Below are 24494 nucleotides of genomic sequence, written 5' to 3'. Positions count from 1 at the left end.
GTGCAAATTATGGGAGTACAATTCAAGCTGAGATTTGGGTGGGGACACAAAGCCAAATCTTACCAGACACTGAGCCCTGTTAGGGAATAGTGCTACAGTGTAGTGAACCTTTAAGTAACGAATCCTATATCGTGCCACAGGGTGTCTGTCAGCTTTGGCCCTATCTGTTCAGGGTAAAAAAAAAAAAAAAGTCTCTTAGAGCTCAGGTATTTGTTGGCTGAATAAATAAAATGGTTGGTTTGCTCCATTGGAGTGAGGTGAAATTGGTACATTTGTTCTAGGACTCCAACCTGTATGTCATAATTGATGGCAATCTAATACTCAGGTGAAGGCCATTTAGATCAGAAAAGAGCACCCTTTCTGTGCAACACCATTGTAACATTCCTACTTACCCCGCAAACTGAGCTATTGAATTTGAGGAGGACTAGTCAGGTTGTGTGGCAGAATATCATGTCACTCCTTTAGTCCCTTTTCCAAATACTGCATCAGAAGCTAAGACTGTAATTTCTGTTTACTTAGGGATAAAGCTGAGCAATTCAGAATAATTTATGGTCACTGTAGATTATTGGCACTTCATTCCTGTTTTTAAAATAGCAAGTTACTGTGTCTGTAGAAGATCTTTAGGGCAACAAGTATCATTATAAAAGGTAACTGATTATACAATTACTGAAATTAGTAGCTGGTCTGGGTTGGTAGCAATCAGTTCAAAAGCAGATTGGTCTTTTTTTAAATAAAGTAAAGCTGACATGAAAACTTCCAAGTCCAAGCATGAATATTTCTCATTGCCAGTTGTAGGTCTGGAACTAGAGACCAGCAAGAAATAACTCACAGAAAATGAATTGTTGCCATGTGGCAATTTTTTTTTTGTTTTTTTGTAAATTTATGTTTTTCAAATCATGAGTCTTGACAAAAATCAGTTGAAAAATCAGGAAATTGGGAGAAAATATTACTAAACAATCAGCATAAAAATGTTACTAGTTTGAAGGAATCCAATAGATGTCAAGTCAAAAGAAAGGACAGGAAACTCTGAGACTCAGAGCTGACAGTGAAGGTTGACACTCTCAGGAAGCAGGACGGGAGTGCAGAGGAGGGAGCACTCATCATCTCATCAGTCAGTCTTGCTTGTAGCTGTGTTGTGGAATGTGTGTGTGTGTTGTCTGCTGATAATGATGTAAACAACAGTATAAATATAGATATTAATAAGCTGATATACAAAATATATGAGTAGTGTTCCAAGAAATAACAAATCTTGGAAGCAAAATAAGCTTATACATAAACTTATGTGTGTGAGGCTGCTTATTTGCCAAGAAATCCAAATGTTAGGTTGTTTGAAATCGTGTCTAATGGTGTTCACTGGAGTTTTCCAGTGTTTTAGTATTCACTGTATGCTAAAGATATTTGTAATACTACTGTCCTTCATATTTTTATTAAGCAATTTTTAAGATATCCATTCTAATGAGTAAGGAGTCTGAAGAATATTGGAAGTATTAAGAATAACTTGTGATTTCAAGAATTATAGTATTTCATTCCTTGGTCCCCAAAATTAGTATGTTTAGAATTTTGAAACATCAACATTTAGGAAACTGAGTTACAGTCCAATGTAGAAAAAGACAATCTGGGACTCAACGTTACCATTTAAACAAATTTTTGGTATATTATGTTCACATTATTTGTTCTTGGGAGGGCGAATTCTGAGAATTTGAAGTTTACTTAGCGATTCTGTAACTATTTGTGAGATAGTGAGAGAATTTTTCAAGATTACATTAACTTCATAAAGTCAGCATTTTCCTGGCATCATTTTTTGGGAACACTTTTGGGTTTAACAACAATATGTTGATTTTAATTTTTATATTGTTAATTTTAAGGAAATAGTTTGCATTGCCTTATGATTGAAAATGAGTAATTTTAGGTAACTGCAGGATTGAAGTTATTTTCAGTTCAGTTAAGAATATTGTCTTTGTTCTTTTTGTGTTTATGTAACAGGATACCTGAGGTTTGAGAATTTATAAAGAAAAGAGTTTTATATAGCTCATGATTTTGGTGACTGGAAAGTCCAAGGGCATGGCACTGGCATCTGCCCAGCTTCTGGTGAGGGCCTTGTGCTGTGTCATAGTGAAGTGGGAAAACAAGGGGGACTGGATGAGAACAGAGACAGGCAGGAGAGCCTAAGTTTATTTATAGTAACCTGCTCTCAGGAACACTTCCATTCCCATGAGAGCGAGAACCTACTCACTCCCACTAGACAGCTTTAATCTGTTCCCCAGGGCAGTTCTCCCGTGATCCAAACACTTCCCACCAGGCCCCATCTCCCAACACTGCCACACCAGGAGTCAGATTCCACCATGGGCGTTGTCAGGGTTAAACCAGGTCTGCACCATAGCAAATACTATGTTATACTTTGAGCACGTGAGAACCTTCACTTACAAGGGAATAGCACATCTGCTTCTTAAAATAGATCTTTTCAATCAGAAAATGTGCTGTTCAAAATTGTAAGATAGGTGTTGGTCCAAGCATGACTATTTCTCATTGCCAATTGAAGGTCTAGAACTAGAGACCAGCAAGAAATAACTCACAGAAAATGAATTGCACACTATTGTAAAATCTCTCATTTTTGAGATTTGAATGGAGGTAAATTTAGTGTATGGCTACAAAAACAATTAAAATTATCTTTTTTTCTTAGCATGTAAGTATGTAAAACACTAGTAATGGCCTATTTTGCCACATTGTGAAATATACATGGAAAAACCTACAAACATGTTTTCTATCTGGTATTTAAAAGAAGAGGAATATATTTCTTAAATAGGAATGCTATTTTTAACAACCAAGAAGGAGCAGCCCGTTAGGTACCTGGTCCATGCTAGACACTGGAAATACATTTGTAAGCAGTACAGACATTCAGCCCTAATGAAGGTTGCAACTTAGGGGGACACAGATAATTATAATATAGTATATTAAATGGTACCAGGTGACAACTGAAACTAGATTAATGTTTCATTTGGATTTTCTTGTGCAGATGTGTACATGTAAGTTACAATCTTCACCATATATTTATTGTATGATGTAAAGCAAATTAAAGTATTGAATAGCAGGTCTGAAATAACACAAAAGAGCTAATCTACCTGCTCTTTTTTGTTGAGTAATGAGCTATCACAATGGCACGCTGAAATGATGTGTCTGTTTTTATGTGTAGTGAGCCCCGTGTTTTGGTGGATGGTTTTCAAAGCTGTCCACCATCAGGGCCTCTCATCTCTGTGCATGCTGCTCAACCCATCAGCAGTCTAGGCTGTTTTCCTCATCCTTGATTGGACTGATCTGATGGCTTGCACGGACTAATGGGTAGCCTGGAAGAAACTGTCTGAGACTTCTGATCTCAGGCCTTAAGAGGTCTGGCAGCTTTCACTTTCTGTGTCTTTGGAGCTAGCCATCATAGTACCCTCCTGGAGAGAGAGACCACCATATGAGGCCTGAATCCATCTTGGGTGTTTCAGCTCACCCAAGCTGAATGCATCTGCATGATTGAGCTTGAGAGAGACCAGAAGAAAACGCACCTGGCTAAGCTGTAGCCAACCCACAGAATCATGAGGAATAATAAGTTATTGTTTAAGGTCACTAACTTTTTGGGTGGTTTCTACTCAGCCATGGATGACTGAAACACATGGTGTAGGTGTGGAAGTCACACCTTCATTCTCTGTTGTGCTGTGCAGGCTCATGTCTTGAATTGAGCTGAATGGACCTCAGTGGTTTCTGATGGCTTCATGTAAGAGTATTGGCAAAGTAATTTAATTTCCATTTGCAGTCATGCCTAGAGATGTGCTCATTGGGCTTATGAGAATTTGTCTTTATAAGACATTTCATTTAATATCCTGACATGAGCCTACAAAGTATCTTAACATGCTGACAAATTTTGATTTTGCTTGCCTTGCTAATGGTGAGCACCACAAGAGGAAAACCAGTATGTGGTCATCTTCATAGTATATAAACAGGATGCATTACAATAAATTCTCCTCCCTAAGGAAGTTTGCTAATTTGTAGTAATTATATTCTTGTGCATCATATTATCTAAAATGTTTTTATTGAATTTTTTGGTTTTACTGTTCAGTAGGTATGGGTTTTAAATAAAGGCTGATTCACATTGTATACATTATGTAGTCATTATATTACATAGTCAGATATTTTTTGTCTGAGACCGTAGTCTTACATGTAAGGCACAAGATAGTCACAAAAGAATTTAATGAGAGATGATAGAGTCATTGATGAAAGGAAATTGTCTTCATATGTTTTGTTATCATTGCTTACATGAGCTATTATAGTAATTGTGGTCATTTTAATGGGACTTGGTACTGTTTTAGTGTAGCTCAGTATCAATCTGGGGACTCAGGCATTGGTTGAAATTGGTGGAAATGTATTTTGAACGGAGAAAAATTTCTCCTGAGTGGCGGAGGTTGCAGTGAGCTGAGATCGCACCACTGCACTCTAGCTTGGCAATAGAGTGAGACTCTGTCTCAAAAAAAAAAAAAAAAGAAAAAAAGAAAAAAAATTAATGTTGGCTGTGGTAAAATACATATAATGGTTACTCTCTTAAACACTTTTAAGTGCTCAGTTCGCTGGTATTAAGTACATTCACATTGCTATGCCACCATCACCACCTTCCATCTCAGTTCTTCATCTTACACAATTAGTACCCAATAGACAGCAGGGCCCCCCCCTTCTCCACCCCTAAGAATTGGACTACTATAGGTGCCTCATATAAGTGGAATCATAGTATTTGTCTTTGTAACTGGCATAATTCACTTAGCTTTATACCTCAAGGTTCATTCACGTTGTCACATGTGTCAGAACTTCTTTCCTCTTTCAGGCTGAATAATACTTCATTGCATGTATGTACCACATTTTGTTTGTCTGTTTGTTCATTGGCATCTGGGCTTCCCCAGTCCTCAGGCTGTTATAAATAATGCTGCTTTGGACACTGAGTACAAATATCTCTTTGAGACTCGCTTTTTCATCTTTTCTTTATACCCATAAGTGGAATTGCTGAATCAGTGGTAATTCTATTTATAATTTTTTGAGGAACTGCCACCTGTTTTCCATAAGGTATACCATTTCACATTCCCACCGACAGTACACAAGTTTCCAGTTTCTCCACATCTTCACCATCACTTGTTATTTTCTGGGCTTTGGTTTGTTTTTGCTTTTAATATTAGCTATTGTAATGGGTGTGAGGTTATTTGTGTCTCTTCCTAAGATTAAGGAAACCCTCACTGAGAAGACTTCTGGTAGACTTCACATGTTCCATTTGTCAGAGTTGTGCCTCTTATTTGTATGTGAGCTAATCACTGAGGAGTTAGCATTAAGGCAAGTACCATTGGTAATGGGAGAAACTGCTTCCTTGAGCACAGGGTACTGCAGAGGATGAACAGCTGAAAAAATTTTTTAAATTCTGCCTAAGGGCCGGGCGCGGTGGCTCAAGCCTGTAATCCCAGCACTTTGGGAGGCCGAGGCGGGTGGATCACAAGGTCAAGAGATCGAGACCATCCTGGTCAACATGATGAAACCCCGTCTCTACTAAAAATACAAAAAAATTAGCTGGGCATGGTGGTGCGTGCCTGTAATCCCAGCTACGCAGGAGGCTGAGGCAGGAGAATTGCCTGAACCCAGGAGGCGGAGGTTGCGGTGAGCTGAGATCGTGCCATTGCACTCCAGCCTGGGTAACAAGAGCAAAACTCCGTCTCAAAAAAAAAAACAAAAAAAAACAAAAAAAAAACAAAAAACAAAATTCTGCCTAAGCCAGTATTTTCTTTAAACTGGGATATGAAATAAATTTTTAACTGAGTGTTGGTTTAAACATTTCCATCTCTATATGTCATATTTGTAACCTGTATTGTTGGAAAGAAAACTTTATTAAAAATGAGTCCTTTCAACCTTCATTCAGATTTTAATTGTGTGCATAATGATAGTCATCATATTAATTTCACTTTAGTTTATTTCCCATAATTCCATCTTGGGGATTAGTGGAAATTATTTAATAATTAAACTATTATATAAATTAATATAATTATGTTAAATTGAAGGTGCTCAGTGGAAATTATTTCTTTTAAAATTCATTATTCCTCTTAAAAATTAATCCCGTGTTAATTTCACATCTCAAAATTTTGTATATAGGCTTCTTTTTTTCTTTACCTTGCCTCCTTTTTGGTTTATGCTTGAAAATAGCTATTTACTTTTTTTTTTTTTAACTTTAAACATGTGGTTCCTATGCTTTTCAAATATTTCTTATTTGCATGTAAAGTTTAGTTCTCTCTTTTTAACCCCTTCTCATTTCAAAATGATTATATTTGAAAATGAAAATTAGAGTATATAGAAATGTTGTTAGTCATAATTAAATTTTTTCCCCCATGTTATCTCTCAGAGTGCTGCTGTAAGGCCATTCTGTGATCTGAAGAAAGTATTTTGACTGAATTCTTTATCCAGGCTTGTATGCAGGCCAAAGTAGACAAAATGATTTCAGGTAGTCTGTTTGGTATCATGACATGGTCAGACATAGAGATCGTTGAGACATCAGAAAGAATTCTGAAATGTCATAAAAGAAACAAAAGGCTAAATCCATCTGTGATTAATCATGCTTGTGTGACTGTCTCAGCTCAGTTGTGGGAATTGGAATTCTACGGGGCTTTGCCCAAAAATAGGTACTTGGCATTACTATTATAATAATAGGCACCTACAAAAAAATTTTTTTAAAGGAATTAAAAGAGCTGCATCTGCAAAATTATGCACAGCTGAAACCCCCAAGCGTCCAAGCCTTTCAGAATTTCCTGACCAAACACATTAGTAAATGTTATTTTACTACAGCCTTGCTGCCCAGAGTGGTGCATGTGGATACACATGGTAGGTGACTTTGCTACTGCTGGGCTGAAAGGAATACAGATGATCTCACCAGTAACCCATAGCACAGAACAAAATACTGAATTCATTTGATTCAGCATGTCTTCTTGATGTCAAATGTCCAATGAATTAGACATAGTAAGAAAAATTACCACAGGATAATTTAGTAAGGAATTTTTGATGCCCCCTAGAGGTGACGGGAGGTAAAAGAATTCTCATGGTCATTACTAATTCTTGTTTATAAAACTGTCACGTGTGTGAACTTTTGCCACACCAGTTCTTTACTGTTCTAAGCTTTTCAGTACAGATGAGAAAATTGAAGCTCGAGATGGTTAGCTTGCCCAGAGTTTGTCTTAACTCGCATTTTAATTTTGGCCACCAGAAGGAGAGTTTGAACTTAGGAATTGAATATCATGTAAATGGCATTGCTTATCACATTTATGATAAGGTATATAAAACTTTCAATTTTGGAGTATCCTAAAACGATTGCCATGTTAATTAAATGTAAGTTTTAGGGGAAATAAAAGTATATTTAATCATGTGTCAGATTTTTCTGATCCTTTTTCTTATCTCTCTTCACAATGAACCAGAAAGCTTGGTGTAGTGCCTGATTCCCAACCTTGGAAAATAATCAGTTGTCTGTGGAGCTTTCTAAAAAATGCTAATGTCTGAGCTCTACCCCCACCTATTGAAGAAGGAAGTGTGCTTCCTTCTCTTGCATAGCCCATGCTCTTGCTGCCGGGCACTATGTGCACGGAAATTTTCCACCTCCGAGCTCTGTGCGTTCTCTTGCGTTGAGATGTTTTTCACTTGTCTCTGCATGTGGAAGTCGGAGCCTCTTTTTCAGACCGAGTTCATGTACAAGTTTTCCATGGAAGTCATTCTTTGGGCCTCTTCTGTAAAACATCATGAGAGATGCCCAGGCAAAAGGAAGATTAGACACAGTCACTACTTGTGCATTCGTGAGCAAACTATGTCTTATCTGCCACTATCCCCACTGCCCAGCAAATTAATTGACAAATAAGGTATTCAGTGAAATTAAAAAAAAAATTGGGGGGACATGCATTGCATGTGAAACATGGACTCTGCATGGATAAAACTGAAAAAATGAAGGAAAGTTATGAATGCTGTGCGCAGGACAGGTGGTTCAAATCAAAACTGTGGACATGGGAACATTTTTCAAAGTTCCATTTCAGTAGTACAATTTATGTTTTCTGTGAATTCATGTCTCTCCTACCTACCTGTAGTTTCTTTTTAAGTGAACTTCTTATTGAGGTGTGATATATATACAGAAAAGTGTACCAATCTTAAGTATACAGCTTGATGAATTTTCACAAAGTAAACACACCTGTGCAACCACCCAAAACAAGAAACAGAACATGCCCAGCACCCACAAGCCATCACTCCCTTCCTTAGTTACTGTCCCATCCAAGGTAACCAGTGTTCTCGCTTTTAACACTACAGGCTAGTTTTGCCTGCTTTTATACTTTCCATAAATGGAAACACTCAATGTATTTTGTTTTGTGATGGGTTTTACTCAACATTATCTATGTGAGATTTATCCATGTGGTTTTATGTAGCACTAGGTCATTTGTTATTGCTGGGTATGGTATACTATTTAATGAAAATACCACATTTTTCACACCCATTCTACTGTAGATGGATTGTTTCTAGGTTTTGTCTAATATAAATGGAGCTGTGAACATTCAGTTACATGTGTTTAATGAACATATGTGTGCATTCCTGATGGCAATAGATGTGGGTGTGAATTGCCAGATCGTAGGGTATGTGTGTGTTCAGGTTTAGTTGATATTGCTCATAATTTTTAAAAAAGTGATTGTATTAATTTGCAGTTCCACTGGCAGTGTATGAGATCTCCATTTGCCTCATTCCTGATGGGTGTGTGGGGAGTGGTGGTACGTTGTGTTTTTTTGTTTGTTTGTCGCCTAGGCTGGAGTGCAGCGACACAATCTTGGCTCAGTGCAACCTCTGCCTTCCAGGTTCAAGTGGTTGTCCTGCCTCAGCCTCCTGAATAGCTGGGATTACAGGTGTGCACCACCATGCCCAGCTAATTTTTGTAATTTTAATAGAGATGGGATTTCCCCACATTGGCCAGGCTGGTCTTGAACTCCTGACCTCAAGTGATCCACCCACCTCGGCCTCCAAAAGTGCTGGAATTGCAGGCTTGAGCCACCATACCTGGCCTGCATTGTGGTTTTGATTTGCATTTTGCAGTTGATTGTCAGTGTTGAGCACCTTGTCATATGTGTTTCGGCCATTTATAAAGTGTCTGTCAAGTCTTTTGCCCACTTATCTATTGGGTTGTCTGTCTTAGTTATCTGTAATTCTTTCTAGATAAGAATCCTTTGTTGGATAAATGTTTTATAGATACCTTCTTCTACTCATTGCTTGACTTTTCATTCTCTTCATGATATCTTTTGATGAGCAGAAATTTCTAATTTTAATGTGTCCACCTTATCAATTTTATTCTTTATGGTTAATGATTTTGTGTCTTTGTCAAGAAATATTTGCCTACCTTATGTCCATGGAATTGGTTTCCTATATGTTTTAGGAGTTTTATAGTTTTACCTTTTACAATTTAGTTCTGTGTAAGAAACTGGTTTTAGTATGTGGTATGAGCCAGGGTGTAGGACTGATTATTTTCCCTAGAGGGATAATTATTTGTAGCTTCTTAAGGTCACTGCCATGCACATACCAGTTTAATAACTTATTTCAGTTAAATTGTTTCTATTATGGCAAAATGTCTCAGCTTTCCCATCATCAGATTAGCACTGATTCCATTAAATGGGCAAAATACTATTTTAACTGTTGATCTCTCCCTATAGAATTACGTTAGCCATTCTTCTACAGCAAATGCATGATTTAAGCACTGAAGAGTGTGCAAATAAGCCACTTTTGCTCTTGTAGATTTCTTCCAAATAACTTAAAAAACAAAACCAAACTGTGAGAACCTCTTTAATTAAAATAGGATTATATGTTTGTAGAAATTCAGTTAAGAGATTGATTAAAACACAGTGAAGAGCTCTTAATAGTTATGCTATCAAACATATTTGCCAGTCACATCCCATTATAGTCAGTTGCTTTTTATTGTTAATAGTGTATATGTTTGTTTAATTATACAGAAATTTACAATTTTTATGTAGTACAATTTATTAATGCTTTTCCTTTATGATTTCTGGCTTTTGTAACATGCTTCAGAAAGACCTTTTCTATCCCACATATTAAAATCATGCTATTTAAATTCATTGATTAGGACATTTTCATCGTATTGTTAGGTGACATAATATGCTGTTGTACAGTTTTTTTTTTCCCTTGTCAATTGTGTGTGGTATTTATTTATTTTTTGTTTTTTGAGACATGAGTCTCATTCTGTCACCCAGGCTGGAGTGCAGTGGGACGATCTTGGCTCACTGTAGCCTCTACTTGCCGGGTTCAAGCCATTCTGCGTCAGCCTCCCTAGTAGCTGTAGCTGGTTTTACAGGTGCGTGCAACCATGCCTGGCTAATTTTTCTATTTTTAGTAGAGACAGGTTTTCACCATGTTGGCCAGGCTGGTCTCGAACTCCTGACCTCAAGTGATCTGCCCACTTTGGCCTCCCAAAGTGCTGGGATTATAGGCATGAGAGGCGTGAGCCAGTGCGTCTGGCCTGTTTTACTACTTTTGTTTATTTTTTCATTTCAATAGGTTTTTGGGGAACAGGTGGTGTTTGGTTACATGAATAAGTCCTTTAGTAGTGATTTCTGAGATTTTGGTGTACCCATCACCCAAGCAGTGTGCAGTTTACCCAATGTGTAGCCTTTATCCCTCACTTACAGTTTGTTTTTAAGAGGCCATGTATATAAAACAGCATGTATTGTGAGTACGCATGGAAGTATTTTCTTTTATCAATACATTTACCCCATTGTTTAGACCAGAAATGGAAGTTTAATCTATCATAGAAATATTAATTTAATGCTGATTTGAATAATTACAGCATCATTGTGGTTGGTATTGCTGTGATTGCTAGGTCAAGTTCGGTGTCCTGATTTTTTTAAAAAAAAATATGGTATCAGTATTACTTTAAAAAACAATTCCACTTACCTCCACTTATCTAGTTCTTATTTACTGTCATTTAAAATGATTTAACCTTTGTAATTTGAAACAAGTTTTTTGGTTGTGTGTGTCTGTTGTGCATATATAATTAATGTGGTTCAAGTGACGAAAAATGAACTAGACTCTTCATATTCAGGAGTCTTCTCTTGTTAAACAAGTTTTTAAACAAATTCTTTAAGTAGGTGTTAAAGCTCCCTGCCTCACATTTCCTAGCAGTGTCTTCGTCCCAAGATGATAACCCAGTGGGCTGTGTTTAGAATAAAGATAGACCTTTGGTTGAAATCTGTATATTCATTTATAAAATAAAGGATTTTCTTTTCTTTCCAAATAACATGGCCTTGCCCTGAAGTTGGTAAAGCGCACGCAGCCTGCTCTTGATGCCACAGTTTTGCCTGCCTCTGCCATAGCAACTCATTACTCTAAACTGCTTTTTTTGGGAGTATTTTAAAATTTGGTATAAAAAAAATTACTGAAATCAGAAAAACATAGCTTTTATATTCACGTGCTAATGTTTTTGCCTGTCGGTCTTGGACTTACTCAGTTTTCTCTAAATGGTGTCATAATTGAATAGCTAATAACTCAGCAATGAAATTTAGCAAAATTTAGCAGGTAACTGTTGTTTTTTTTTTTTTGAGACAGGGTCTGGCCTTGTTTCCCAGGTTAGAGTGTAGTGGTGCCGTCTCAGTTCACTGCAAGATCTGCCTTTCAGGCTCATCATCAAGTCATCCTCCCACCTCAGCCTCCTGAGTAGCTGGGACCACCAGCACACACCACCATGCCCGGGTCATTTTTGTATTTTTTGTAGAGACGAGGTCTCACTTTGTTGCCCAGGCTTGTCTCGAACTCCTGAGCTCAAATACTAGGATTATAGGCATGAGCCATTGTGCCTGGCCTCAACTATCATTAATGTTAATTTTGATCAAGAATCAAATTATTTTTAAAGGGAAATTCAAATTTTAGTTGTGAAATGTAAAGATCTAGGGTTTTATGAGAGATAATCTTATTTTTAATCGCTTCTTTACTTTGTGTTAGTGCCCTAGGGTTGGAACCATCCTTGATGATAGAATCTCCCTATAGGCTTTGACTGTGACCTCTTCTCTCTGCTTTGGTGTAACTCGTTCTTACCCCTTAACTGATATCTTGGCTCTTCTCATCTTTCCCTTACTCCTTTTCATCTTAAAAGATTTATCTCAGCTTGCCTGACTCTCCTTGATACAAACATACTGTTTCATTGCAGCTTAGATGCTGATAGCAACATTTATGGCATTGTATTATAGCTACCTCTTTTCACATCTGTCTGTCTCATTAGACTCTAAGCTTGGAATTTGAGCTCATTTTTTCTAGCATCAATCTCTGATTTATGGTAAGTGTTCAATAAGTCTTTGGATGCATGTATATAGATATGAGGATAATGAATCATTTGGTTGCTGGTTGGGGGAAAATGCATATCTGCATCAAATAAAGTGGCATTGTTTGGCACTTTGCAGGATAGATCTTTTTATAGTTTTGGCACTTTTAATGAAAGATAAGTTTATTTAAAAGAGTGTTTCTTTTTAAAGTAATGACAAAACAGTTGTGTTTGAATTGTCAGATAAATGAACAGTAGAAATACCATTGCATTTGCACTTTTCTTCAGATTTTTCTCAGGTATTGCCAATAATTAACTTAGAACTTTTGTATTTATGAAAAGACAGACCTGCATAATATTGTAAATGGCTTATGTTTGGTTTATGTTTGAATTAAGGGCTTCTTTTTAGATGAAATCAGGTACATTCGAGGTCATATGGCTATAGACAAATAGTTTGATTTACAAATATTTCTATCAGTCCATTTGTGCTGCTGTAACAAAATACCTGAGACTGGGTAACTTATAAACAACAGAGTTTTATTTCTCACAGTCTGAAGACTGGTAAGTTTAAGATCAAGGTGCCAGCGGTTTCTGTGTCTGGTGAGGGCTGCTGTCTCTGCTTTCAAGATAGCACCCTAATGCTGTGTCCTCATGTGGTGGAAGGGACAGGAAAACAGGGGACAAACAGTGTCCTCATGGGGCAGAAGAACAAAAAGGGGAAAAACACAGTGCCCTTACCTAGTAGAAGAGTAAAAGGGGCCTAAACTGGTTCCCTCCAGCCCTTTCCTAAGTCCATTGATGAGGGTGGAGCCCTCATGACTTAATCACTTTCCAAAAGGCCTCACCTCTTAATACTGCTACAGTGGGGATTATGTTTCAACATGAATTTTAGCAAAGACACATTCAAACCATAGTAGTCTCTAATTAAATAAAATCCATTGTATGTAAAACCCTTGAAACAACTAATAGAATATAGTATAAAATAATTTTTCTAGGGAGTATGATAATAAATTTTGTATAATTATATAATTAAACTTACAGTCTAAACACTATTTTAACAAAATATCATTAATTTGTTCCATTCTTTAACATATTAGCCATAGTAGGGCAATGAAGTGAAATGAACAGGTACCCACCCTGAGTCCTTATTTCTATTTGCCCTAAAATAGTAGTTCTCTATAGGATCAGTTTTGTGCCCCTCTTTTCCCAATATCTGGAGACGTTTTGGTTGTTGTGACTGGGATGGTGGGGGATGGGTATGTGTACTATGGGCATCGGGTGGGTAGAGGTCAGGAGCCTTCTAAACATCTAGCCTGGGTTTCCTCCTCTTCCTGGATAACCTGAAGTGGAATTATCCAGTCCAGAATGTCAGTAGTGCTGGAAGTTGAGAAACCCTGTTTAAAGGGTTAGTGACTCGTTGAAGTCTGTAGGGCTTTACGGTTGCAGAGCTACTGTGGGTAATTTGACTCTTGCTTTCAAAAAAAACGTATAGAAAGATTAATTTTGAGTTCACAATAACAAGCTTGAAATAAACTGTCCTGTACGACACACCAGAGAGAAGTTTCTCATGTCTAATTCATGACCCTGTGCAGCCATAAACTCACTGATGACCCCAGCACTACCTTAAATTTTCTTTGAGGGTGCTTCTGTGTGACCTTTATGTCAACTTAAAGGTAATTAATGTTTCTGTACAATGAGATATGTCTAGCAAATATTGGGGTCCTTCAGAAGCAGTAATAGCAAGAACAAAGAAGGTAAACATTCCCAGGATGTGTTGCATGCTTTTTCCAGTTCTGCTGTGTATGGTAGGTTCTTATTTTCCGCATTTATACGTCATTGTTTTCCTGGCCATTGTAGAAATAAAAAGATTGGGCAGCATCATAATAACCAAGTGAGTTGAATTACTTTCACTCTAGCAGCTAAATATAGTTTATCTTTTTTAGTACGAAGAGCACCCTGTTGGCACATACATTTGAGGACGGGAGGTTATCGTATTATAATCTTCAGTTTTAATGGGGCAGAGATATTTGGCATGTCCTGTGCTCATGTGCTTCAGTTTCCCATGGTTAGAACCAAGCTGATTTACCCCAGTGCACATGCATATACACGTGTTCAGAAATTGTTGCCTGATATCCTACTTTGCTGTTGATGTTAGGATGAAAGGCAGTTTTTCCACCCTTCCTCACCCTACCAGGATGCTCCATCACATCTTAGGTCTTTCCTTCTTATGTCTATATGTGTTCTATTTGTTCTTACATCTTTATCTTCATTCTATAAAATAGGACAACTGTAGAATTTTTCATCTTCACACTTTCAAATGCCATATTGTCCAAGTTTGTGGCACTAGCTAATGGGAAGTGACCTTGAGTAACACAGTCATGTGTATCCTGGATATACAGCAGTAAGTTGGAAATGACAGTGCTGAGAAACCATCATCACCAGCTTCCTCCGTCCTGCCATCCTCTGTCCGGCCTCAGCCATAGTACTGCTCAAGGATGATATACGTTATGTGCAAAGCATTTTGCTAGAAAATCTGTGGTGTTTCATATAGCTGTCTTAAATCTAGATTCCTTTGCTTGATCTTTGAGGATTCCCTTTTCTTCCTGATCCCTTCCTGTCTGCTTTTAGACACACCATTGCCCAATACAGGGATCTTCCTTTTATTCTTTTCACCAGTTCATTTCTCCTCTCTTTTAAGATAAAATATGAGTCTAGTATTCCATCTTACCCCACTTTTACCAGTTTTTTTTTGACATTCCTTCAGCCATTATTTAGCCAGTTGAGAGGTGTGCATGTGTGTATATAGTATGTGTATGATTTACGATTGATCTGTAAGCCCTGTAGCAATTTGCAATAATCCTCCCATTTTTTTTCTGTTGTGTTTGCCCTATACAGGGAAGTTCATTTCATTCAGATGTCTGCCATGCCCACACCCCTTTTCTGAGGGACACTGCTATTCCCATAGACTCTGCTGAAGAGCTTAGGACTTCATAAACATGGATCTGAGAAGTTTGAAATTGTAGGCAGACTTTTGTACACAGGCACGTTTATCTCAAAGAGTGAGACCATGGGTTACTTCCATCTGGTTTTCAAAGGGGTCTGTGAATCAAAAGGTATCCAGATGAGAGAGCAGGGAGCTGGGAAGGGGAGCAAAAGCAGAGACAGCGAATAGCGGATGAAATATAGGTTAGGGCCTCCTGCTGCTGAGAGGACATAAATAACCTCTTGTTTCACCTGCTTGCCATTTTTTGAATTATGATCTCTTATCCATGAGGCCTTCATCTAGCCTGGGTTTCCTCCTCTTCCTAGAGAGCCTGAGATTCTCTGGAGGCCTGACCCTACATGGCTAATATTTCTGTCCTCATTTCCTTATGGGCCCCCTGTAATGTTATGTTTTCTCTCTGCCATAAGTACGAGCCACTTATTGGAAGCACCTGAGTGAATTTCTTTGTTTCTTCACCCAAAGAGCCACAGGAACATCATTTTCTCCATGCATTAGGGAGGGTAAGAGCTGTGCTGCCGTGGCTCTGTGTCCCTTTCCCTGGGTGCGCAGTTTTGTGGTCAGTACTTGACCACGAATAAATGAACCTCTTACCCAAAGTTGAGTTGGAGAATGAGGAGGGAAAAGAGCTGGTGAAATACTCTGTAGGAACGGGAATTGATGAGATCCCATATCATGAATAGATTTTAATCTTTCCCAGACAGTAAAACATTTTATGCTCTGTTTCTAAGGTGGTGTCCTTAGGGTTGTGATGGAGAATTCAGAAGTATATTCGATGGACCATATTTGTGTTGAGCTTGATTTCATATATAGTGAGTTAAGTGGCTACATAAAAACATTGACTTAAAGCTGACGTGAGTAGATGGTAGAGAAAGAATATTCTATTATCTGAAATTTAAAATGCTGAAACAGATTAATGAGGTGTAGGTTTTCTTCCCTGAGAATTTTAAAAAACAAAATCACTGACAATGTTGGTTGTCGTGAAAGAGGTATACGACTGTCCTATCTAAGTAGCAGAGAGGACCATCTCCGTTCTTTTGGCCTAAAAGAATGAAAACCAAGATCAAGATGGTGATAGTAAGATTGTGATAGCGAGTTGATAGCTAATAGTTACTTTTGTAACCTGGAGCTACCCAAGTTTAACTTAATTCGAGCCATAGTTTTTCTAGAGACTTGTTGCTGCTTGTGTGTTTAGCTATGCAAAGTTTTGAACTTAATTTATAAATGAAATTGTAATGGAGGGAAGAGAAGGGAAAGGCCATTGTCATAAAAAATCAGAAAATATCTGTGTTCTTTTTTTGCGAATTATTCAATAACGTTTCCATTAATTTTTTTAGGGACCATAATAAGCAAAACATAAAATCAGAAATTTAGAACTTACTTTAAGTGACTGCACTTGTGAATTTTGAGGGAGGAAGAGAGTTTTTAAGTGCTGCCTGACCATTTTGACAGGCCAGGAATTGGAAAGACTTAAAGGGGGTCTTGCGAGAATAAGGACCTCCTTCTTCTTCCCATCCCCCTATCTCTTCCTTTGTTGCCATTTACTGATTTTTTTTAATTGTAAATTTTTGTCCCATCCATTTTGGGTAAACAGGAAAGGTGGCTGAAGACATTCCTGTGTGGTATTTGTGTGCCTTTGTTGTTACAGAGTCAATATACTGTGTCTGCATATTTTAGTTAAGAATTTGGGCTGGGTGCAGTGGCTCACGCCTGTAATCTTAGCACTTTGTGAAGCCAAGGCAGGCGGATTGTCTGCATTCAGGAATTCGAGACCAGCCTGGGCAAGATGGCAAAAGCTAGTCTCTGCAAAACAAACAAAAAGTAGTCAGGCATGGTAGCTTATGCCTGTGGTCCCAGCTACTTGGGAGGCTGAGGCAGGAGGACCACTTGAGCCCTGGAGACGAAGGTTGTAGTGAGCCGAGATAGTGCCACTGCACCCCAGCCTGGGCGACACAGGGAGACCCTGTCTCAAAGAGAAAAAAAGGATTTGGATTTGGAATAAGGTTCATAGAAGGGAAATTTCTGCCTTCTCCATATTCAGGGTCTTATGTTCCAGTATAGCACCACATAGTTACATTGCCCCTAGCTCACAAGGAAAGCTCTATGAGAGTGATAATCATTTTTCATATTTTTTTGGATATAGTATTCTAGAAAGAAAAATGTAGAGACACAGTTAAGTAGTTTTATTGTCTTGATTTAGATAAAATGAAGTAAATTTTTTCCCAGGAACTTTGTTGAATGTTTTTTAGGGTCAGGTTAGGGTTGCGAGTCTTGCGTGAGGATCTGGTAAGCAGTTTTACTTGTTTTCCGAGCATGGGGAAAGGTATTGTTTTCTTAATCCAGGTCTGCTTTGGAAACCTCACATTCCCAGACATAGCCCAAGGCCTTCAGTTAGTATTCCAAGTAAGATGATAAAACCAGACAACTTAGTTTCACATTGTGTTATGATTAATAGATATTCACATGGCTTTCCTTTTTATTGAACTGTTTATTTGTAAATATTTTCAAACTTCTAGAGAAGTTGCAAGGATAAAGACAGTACAGAGAATACTGGTACAGTATGCCCTTTTCTCGGATTTACCATATTGGTAATAATTTACCGCATTTGCTGTAGCTATTGTCCTTTTTCTCCCTCCTTCTTCCCTTCCTTCTTTTTATATAGATACATGTAAATGTAACGTTTATATACTTACACATATGCATGCATATTATTTTTTGAACCAGTGGAAACTAACTTGAGTATATCGTGGTCCTTTACTCCAGAATACTTTAATCTGTATTTGCCAAGAATGGAGAAATTCTCTTATAAATAAGAGAATCACATCATAAATCACATTAAGGTTATCAGTTTCAGTAAGTTTAACATCAAAACAATACTTTACATGCTGTTTGTGTTCTAGTTTTGTTCTTTGACCCATAATGTCCTAAATAACATCAAATGGTAGACTTCATTTGTAAAAATTTAAGTTAGAGTTGTATACTAAATGGAGAGATTTTGATTTAGGTAGGAAGAAGGTATTGATGTTTCAGTCCTACTAATCATATTTAATATCATATTTAATATTGCAGAAGAACTTTACTCTTAGAAATACATATTTAGCGGTTACCCCCAAAGGCTGAAGAACTTTGAATAGGATTTTTATATCACATGACAAAGAACCAAATAATTTACACATGCTTATTAAGCAAAGGAATAGATATTTGAAGAAAGTGTAAAAATTGTTTTGGAATAAAACTAGTTTTATTCAAAATACTGGCCATACATTCGTAACAGAGTTGTTCTTTTCAGAATGTCCAGAGCTCTTTTGTGGTTCCTCCTAGTTAACTGGACACCACTGGTTCAGCCTTAAGTAAGCCTTCCTCATGTAGATGCAGTGGAGATGTTCCAGTGTTAATCCTTCTTGTCATTTCACTGTTGACCACCAACCTCTAGGTACATTGTTTTTTCGTGGCCTTCCTAATTGCATACACTCCTGGTTTCCCTCACGGTTCTCTGACTGCACTTTTTCATCTTCACCAGCCCTTCTTCTGTTTGCCCCTTGAATGTTGTGTCCTTTCTCTTCCACCTCATCACATAACTTTTTTTCTTTAAGTCCCCAAGTACCTTTTTGGTGTCTAGGACATCAAAACTATGTTTTTAATAGTTTTGACATTTGCATTAATTATACAAAAGCAATTGTGATGGAAAACTTCTAGTGCCTTAGCACAAATTAAGGCATGGAAACCTACCAGTAGCTGCTGTGTACTCGTAATAAAAATAATGCCAGTTTTACTTAAGAATATTCTTGTTGAAACAAAAACTATTTAATTACGAGTCCATGTGGTTTTTCCCCCATATTCAGTGTGATGAAATGGGCAGTATATGTAAAGTCCTTGTGCTGTATCCCAAACTACAAAAGCTGTCTCAGGAAAAGTCCTCGTGCAGTTGAGTTGCATACTAAACTGTAAACTAGCTGCTCTTGTCATTGGATACTTTTTTTTTTACTTGGAAAAACAACTGACAGACTTGGTTATTCAGACCTGGCTGTTTGAGAGACATTTTCTCAAAATGAATGTAGCAAACTTGTCATTTCAAGGAAAACAACTGACAGTGTTTGTTGCCGGTGATAAAATTTATGCTGTCAAGTAAAAATGACAGTTTTCGAAAACTTGTGTCCATCACTTGGACCTAATCGTTTCCAATACTTAAAGAATTCTCTGATGAGATGAGCGGTGATTCTGGAAAACATGATTGATAATTGACCATTGAAACATGTCAACATTCGGAAGATCTGCCTACCCCAGCGAATCAATATTTTCCAAATAACTGATTTATTATGTTACAGATCATAAATGGGTGAAAAATCAAACTGCAAGATACGTCAAAAGATTTTAGTATTCTTCTGAGTAGAAAAAGTTCATAGGTATGACTTCAGATTTCACATTGTGAATAACCTTTAAGAAATTACTTGTGGAAACTGCTAGTGTGATTTTGGTGTAGCATCAAAGATTATTCACAGTTATATGAAAAGATTGCTAAATACTCCATCCTTTCCTAACTGTGTCATATATTTGTATGAATTTTCCCACACTCATACCATAATGGACATTTTTAATTAATTCATTATTGTTAGTCCCATTCACTTAAATAAGGTGGCTTTTGCTATAAATTATTCTATAATATTTATAGTTGAAGATATCAAGCAAGTTGTGATTAATAGGTCTAACAAGTGAATATTGCCAAATAGTTTGCAAGCCTTCAGTCTTTGCATGTGAGTAGAGTTTGAGAATATGTGCTTGGACGCCACCGCAGTTGCCACTGAAATGTTCAATCAGGAGCTGTTTTAATTTCCTTCACTCTTCCAGTCCTCCTCAATCCTGAGATCTTGCTGTTGAACCCCATCCTCTGTTGGTGTTCCTGTTGCTTGAGCTATAGTTGCTGTCTACTTGCCTGGACTGCTTTTCATTGCTTCCTAGAACCCTCTCTGAATCTTGCCCAGCTCTATACGTGTAGTTTCCGTATCTGGCCATCCAAAGTCTGGATTCTTTGTCACAGATCAAACCCTGATCCTGACAGTGGCTTTAAAAATGAATGGCTATTTTAATTTGAGAAGCACCATACATCTACAAATTCACAATAATAGAGGATTTGTAAATAAATCTTTATTGAAATATACTATATATGTAGAAAAGTTTACAAATGTGTAGATCCTCACAAATACCACAAGATAAACAGACCCATGAGCCCCCAATAATCTCCTGGAAATTGACATTTCTCTCTCCCTCTCTCTCTCTCTCTCTCTCTCTCTCTCTCTCAATTACTTTTTTTTTACAGTAGGAGTCAGCAAACTTTTTCTGTAGGGGGCCAGGTAGTAAATACTTCAGGCTTAGCAGCCACAGGCAATGTGTGAGCAAATGGACATAGCAGTGTCCCAGTGAATCTTTATTTATGGACATTGAAATTTTAATGTCATATAATTTTCACACCACAAAGTGTTCCTTGGATAAGTTTTCAACCATTACAAAATGTAAAAGTCATTTTTAGTTTGTGGGCTGTACATAAACAAACAGCAGACCAAACTTGGCCCATGGGGCATAGCTTGCTGACCCTCACTTTACAGTATGCCGCTCACCTCCCCTTTACTTCCTCTCCTGCGAGTTCATACTATACACAAAGTTAACATCTAAATTCATTTGTTTAGTATCTAATTTTTGTATCTTTTTTGTGGAGACAGTGTTTCACCATGTTGGCCAGGTTGGTCTTGAACTCCTGAGCTCAAAGGATCCACCCACCCTGGCTATCCAAAGTGCTAGGATTATAGGCATGAGCCACTGTGGCCAACCTGTTAAAGGTTTTTTAAAGTATCAGTTGACTTTGCTTTTTATGGTTTCATAGCATCGACATTGACATTTTTGAAGAGTTTTATTACCTGTAATATGAACTTGTCTGGCTGTTTCTTTATAATTTTATTAAGGTTATTCACTTTTGCAGGAATACTACCCAGGTGATGCTGGGTCAGTCTCAGGACATCACATTAGGAGTCGCTTACTATCATTTTGTCCAAGTATTGGTGATGTAAGTTAGCTTATTTGGTTAAGGTGACATCTGTCAGACTCTCCACTGTAAAGCTGCTTTTTTCCTTTGACTTATAATTGTATGATATAGTCATATAGTCATCTGTGGGGCTAGATTGTGGGACTGACTGTCTTGTTGCCCAGTGTTTTACCCAGTGGTAGCTTCTTTTTGTTTTTCACAGTTTCTTGTAAATGTTAAGGATTTTAAAAACATTCTATAATTCCAATTGTTTGTAAATATTTAAAATATAAGTGTGTATGCATTCTTTTAATGAAAAGGTGCTAACAGAACTGTAAATATGTTTCTTTATACAATTTAAACATGTTAAATTATTAATACAATTTTAGCAGAGTTAAGATTTCGTTTTCAGACACAGAAGAGCAGAATTCAAATCGTGATTTTATGCTTTATTGTATGTAGGTATCCAGCATTATAAGACTCAATGTCTTTATCTGTAAAATAGGGATAATAATCACCACTCCTTATGGGATAATTGTAGAGTTTAATGGGGTAGCTCATGTAAAGCAGTTAGGATAATGCTTAGCTTATAGTAACTACTCAATTAATATTACTTATTGTTTTAATTAATACCAAAATTATCTTAATTATTTGTTAATATAATCTTTACTAAAAATTAGTAACTTCAAGTTATAGAAAAATATTAAACATTTGTTTATTATTTTATTCAAATTTCATGCTCCCAGTACATTTGATTTATTCTAGATTTTTGCTGTTTTTTATATGCCATACAATTATGGCTAGATAATTTTGCTAAAAGTGCTTTGGAAGGCTTATTTTCAATTGTCTTGTATGATTCTTTGCATTCGTAGTGTAAGTGCTTCATGCTGTTACTGCAGAAAGAGAAAACTCAGATACTTCTAGATCATACTCTTTCCGAAGACTAAAGTTAAAATAACTGGCACAGGCTTTACATATTTATTTAGTGATAGATTTTCAGATCCGCTGTTCACAAATACGCAGTGAAATCTGCAGATAGTTAAAACTCCCTTAATAAGTAGTCTCTGTGAAGAAAAAAATAATTTAGTGAGTATGGAGGCCCGCTATGGTGGTATTGGAAGCACTCAGGAGACAGTTTAGCTCCCACTGGCCAAAATTGGACAGTTTGAGCATGAAAAGGATAACTGTAGTAGATTTAAACACATTAAATATCTTCAGACTTATGAGCTCATAGTACAAAAAAAAAGTTGTTAGAATGTGTGCTGCATACCACATTGTATCACTCAGATGCTCATCACCAGAAGCTGATAACTCAACAGCTGATGGGTCACCAGCCTGTGTGCAGCAGCTTCCAAACATACTCAATGCTCCAAACATTTAAGCTCAAAACTATAATCATCTCTGTGACTAATACCGTCATTTCAAGCTCTCCATAATAGTAACTTGTCAAAATTATACTTTTCCTGCATCTGGAAGTTATAGATATCAGCTTCAATTTTATTTATGTTATTTCCAGAGAGCTCTGATGTGGTAAAATGATAATTATGCTATTTCAGTATCTCTAAATTGTTATTGTTTGGTGATGATTGGCTCCTTAAAATTTTAGGGAAATACATTTGTGGTATAAAGTCCAAGATATGTGCCATTATAGAGAAGCTTTAACGGTATAGTCGTTGAATGAAGAAGTAAGGGCTCCCAAGTTATCATCCAGAATTCTCTGGTGTTAGTAACATAATACATTCTCCACAGTAATTTAAAATTCTGTGAAATTGACTTGACTTTCTCCCCTGTAAATAACTATGCTTAAGTTAAAAGTGGCTATGTTTATCATGGTTATGTGACTGATCATTTTAGAAGAGGAGGAAATAATCCTGAACTTGCTGCTAAAGTGTAGGCATTACACAAAAGCTGTGAAGTTAACTTTCTACGAAGTCTTCTCTTGCAGAAACACACAGAATATGATGGCATCCAAGGGGACAGGATGTAAGTTCTACCAGAACCCCTACTGCTGCACAGTGGAGGGAGGAAAGGTTATCCTTAAACTTGAAGCATTTAAGTCATTTGTGATGAATTTTCCATCAGGCAGAAAAAAAGGAATGATTACCAAAGATTACACCCCTGGGATAAATATGAGGTTATAGCTAACTTCTTATTTCCCTCAGGGGTGTAATTAAACAGACCTTTATGATTAAGGCTTTCAGGCAGTGAATAATGTTTGCTGTTTTCATATTCTAGAAAAAATCGTAGCTCCAGATAGAGATATGATTAGTTAGAGACAGCTTACTGACTTTATTAAAGCCGTGTATTTGTTGGAAGCTGTTTTTTAGCATTGTTTGATTCAGAGCATATACATTTTAAAAAGAATGTTGAAAAGTAAAACCAATTTGTTTCTAAGGGGGCATATCCCAAATGATTCTAACTAGGCAGATCTTTCTGAACAGAAATATAGGACATTGCTGACACAATTTAGGTGTTCATACCTATTTCTGATTTTAGGTTGGGAGTTTTAACAGAAAAATAATATTAAGATTGTGGTTCTGATCTTGGTTTTGCCAGTAATTAGCCTTGATCAAGTCACTGAACTTCTCTATATCCCTCTCTCCTCCTTTTTAAACTTATTTAATGAAACTAGGGAAGTCTGAGGTCTGAAGTTTAAGATTCTTTGGTTCTCTCTGTTTAAGAAATACAATTTGACAGAAATTAGTTTAACTCAGTAAGTATTTATTGAGAATTTGATCCATACAAGGAATTTTGCATATGCATAGGGAACACAAAGAAATTGATGTACTCCTAGCTCTTAGGAAACTCCAAGTTTGAATTTTAGGTCAGGGAGTGGAAGGGGAGGGGTGATGTAAAAATAAGAGAAACACAGAATATAAACAAACAACTCCAATAGATTGTATTAAGTTCCAGAATAGGCCTCTGTGGAAATCTAGATATCTCCTTAAAGGCATCAACCCTGACCCTTCCAATCTAAATTAGATTTCCCCATTGTATTGGTGTGCTTTTTCTTCATAGCATTTGCTATACTTTGTAGTAACATCTCTGTATGGTTATTTCCTTAAAGTCTGTCTCCCCTTTTGGACTAGAAATCCCTGAGAATTGAACCTGGAAGTGTTGCTGTTCACCGTGGCGTGCCC

The 24494-nt window shown here is 37.1% G+C and overlaps 1 protein-coding gene across 13 annotated transcripts in view; it reads left to right on the top strand.

The window, feature by feature from the left end:
- The window catches only part of ATE1 (arginyltransferase 1), a 240889-nt gene that overhangs the window by 75426 nt on the left and 140969 nt on the right, over window positions 1-24494 (top strand). Inside the window, exons 12-13 of one of the 13 annotated variants that reach the window (XM_032281863.1) lie at window positions 141-143; window positions 2884-4137. The exons of the other annotated variants lie outside the window; for them this stretch is intronic. Of the exons in view, the coding sequence (XP_032137754.1) occupies window positions 141-143; window positions 2884-2922 (42 nt within the window). The 3' untranslated portion in view covers window positions 2923-4137. Of the gene's footprint in view, window positions 1-140; window positions 144-2883; window positions 4138-24494 lie in introns of those variants that run through there. 13 annotated transcript variants of the gene reach the window in all.

The sequence above is a fragment of the Sapajus apella genome, unplaced genomic scaffold (assembly GCF_009761245.1).
Source record: "Sapajus apella isolate SASKATOON/1434 unplaced genomic scaffold, GSC_monkey_1.0 scaffold13, whole genome shotgun sequence".
Classification (NCBI taxonomy): Eukaryota; Metazoa; Chordata; class Mammalia; order Primates; family Cebidae; genus Sapajus; species Sapajus apella.
Note: the sequence above shows the minus strand (reverse complement) of the source record. Positions and strands in the feature narration are given on the sequence as shown.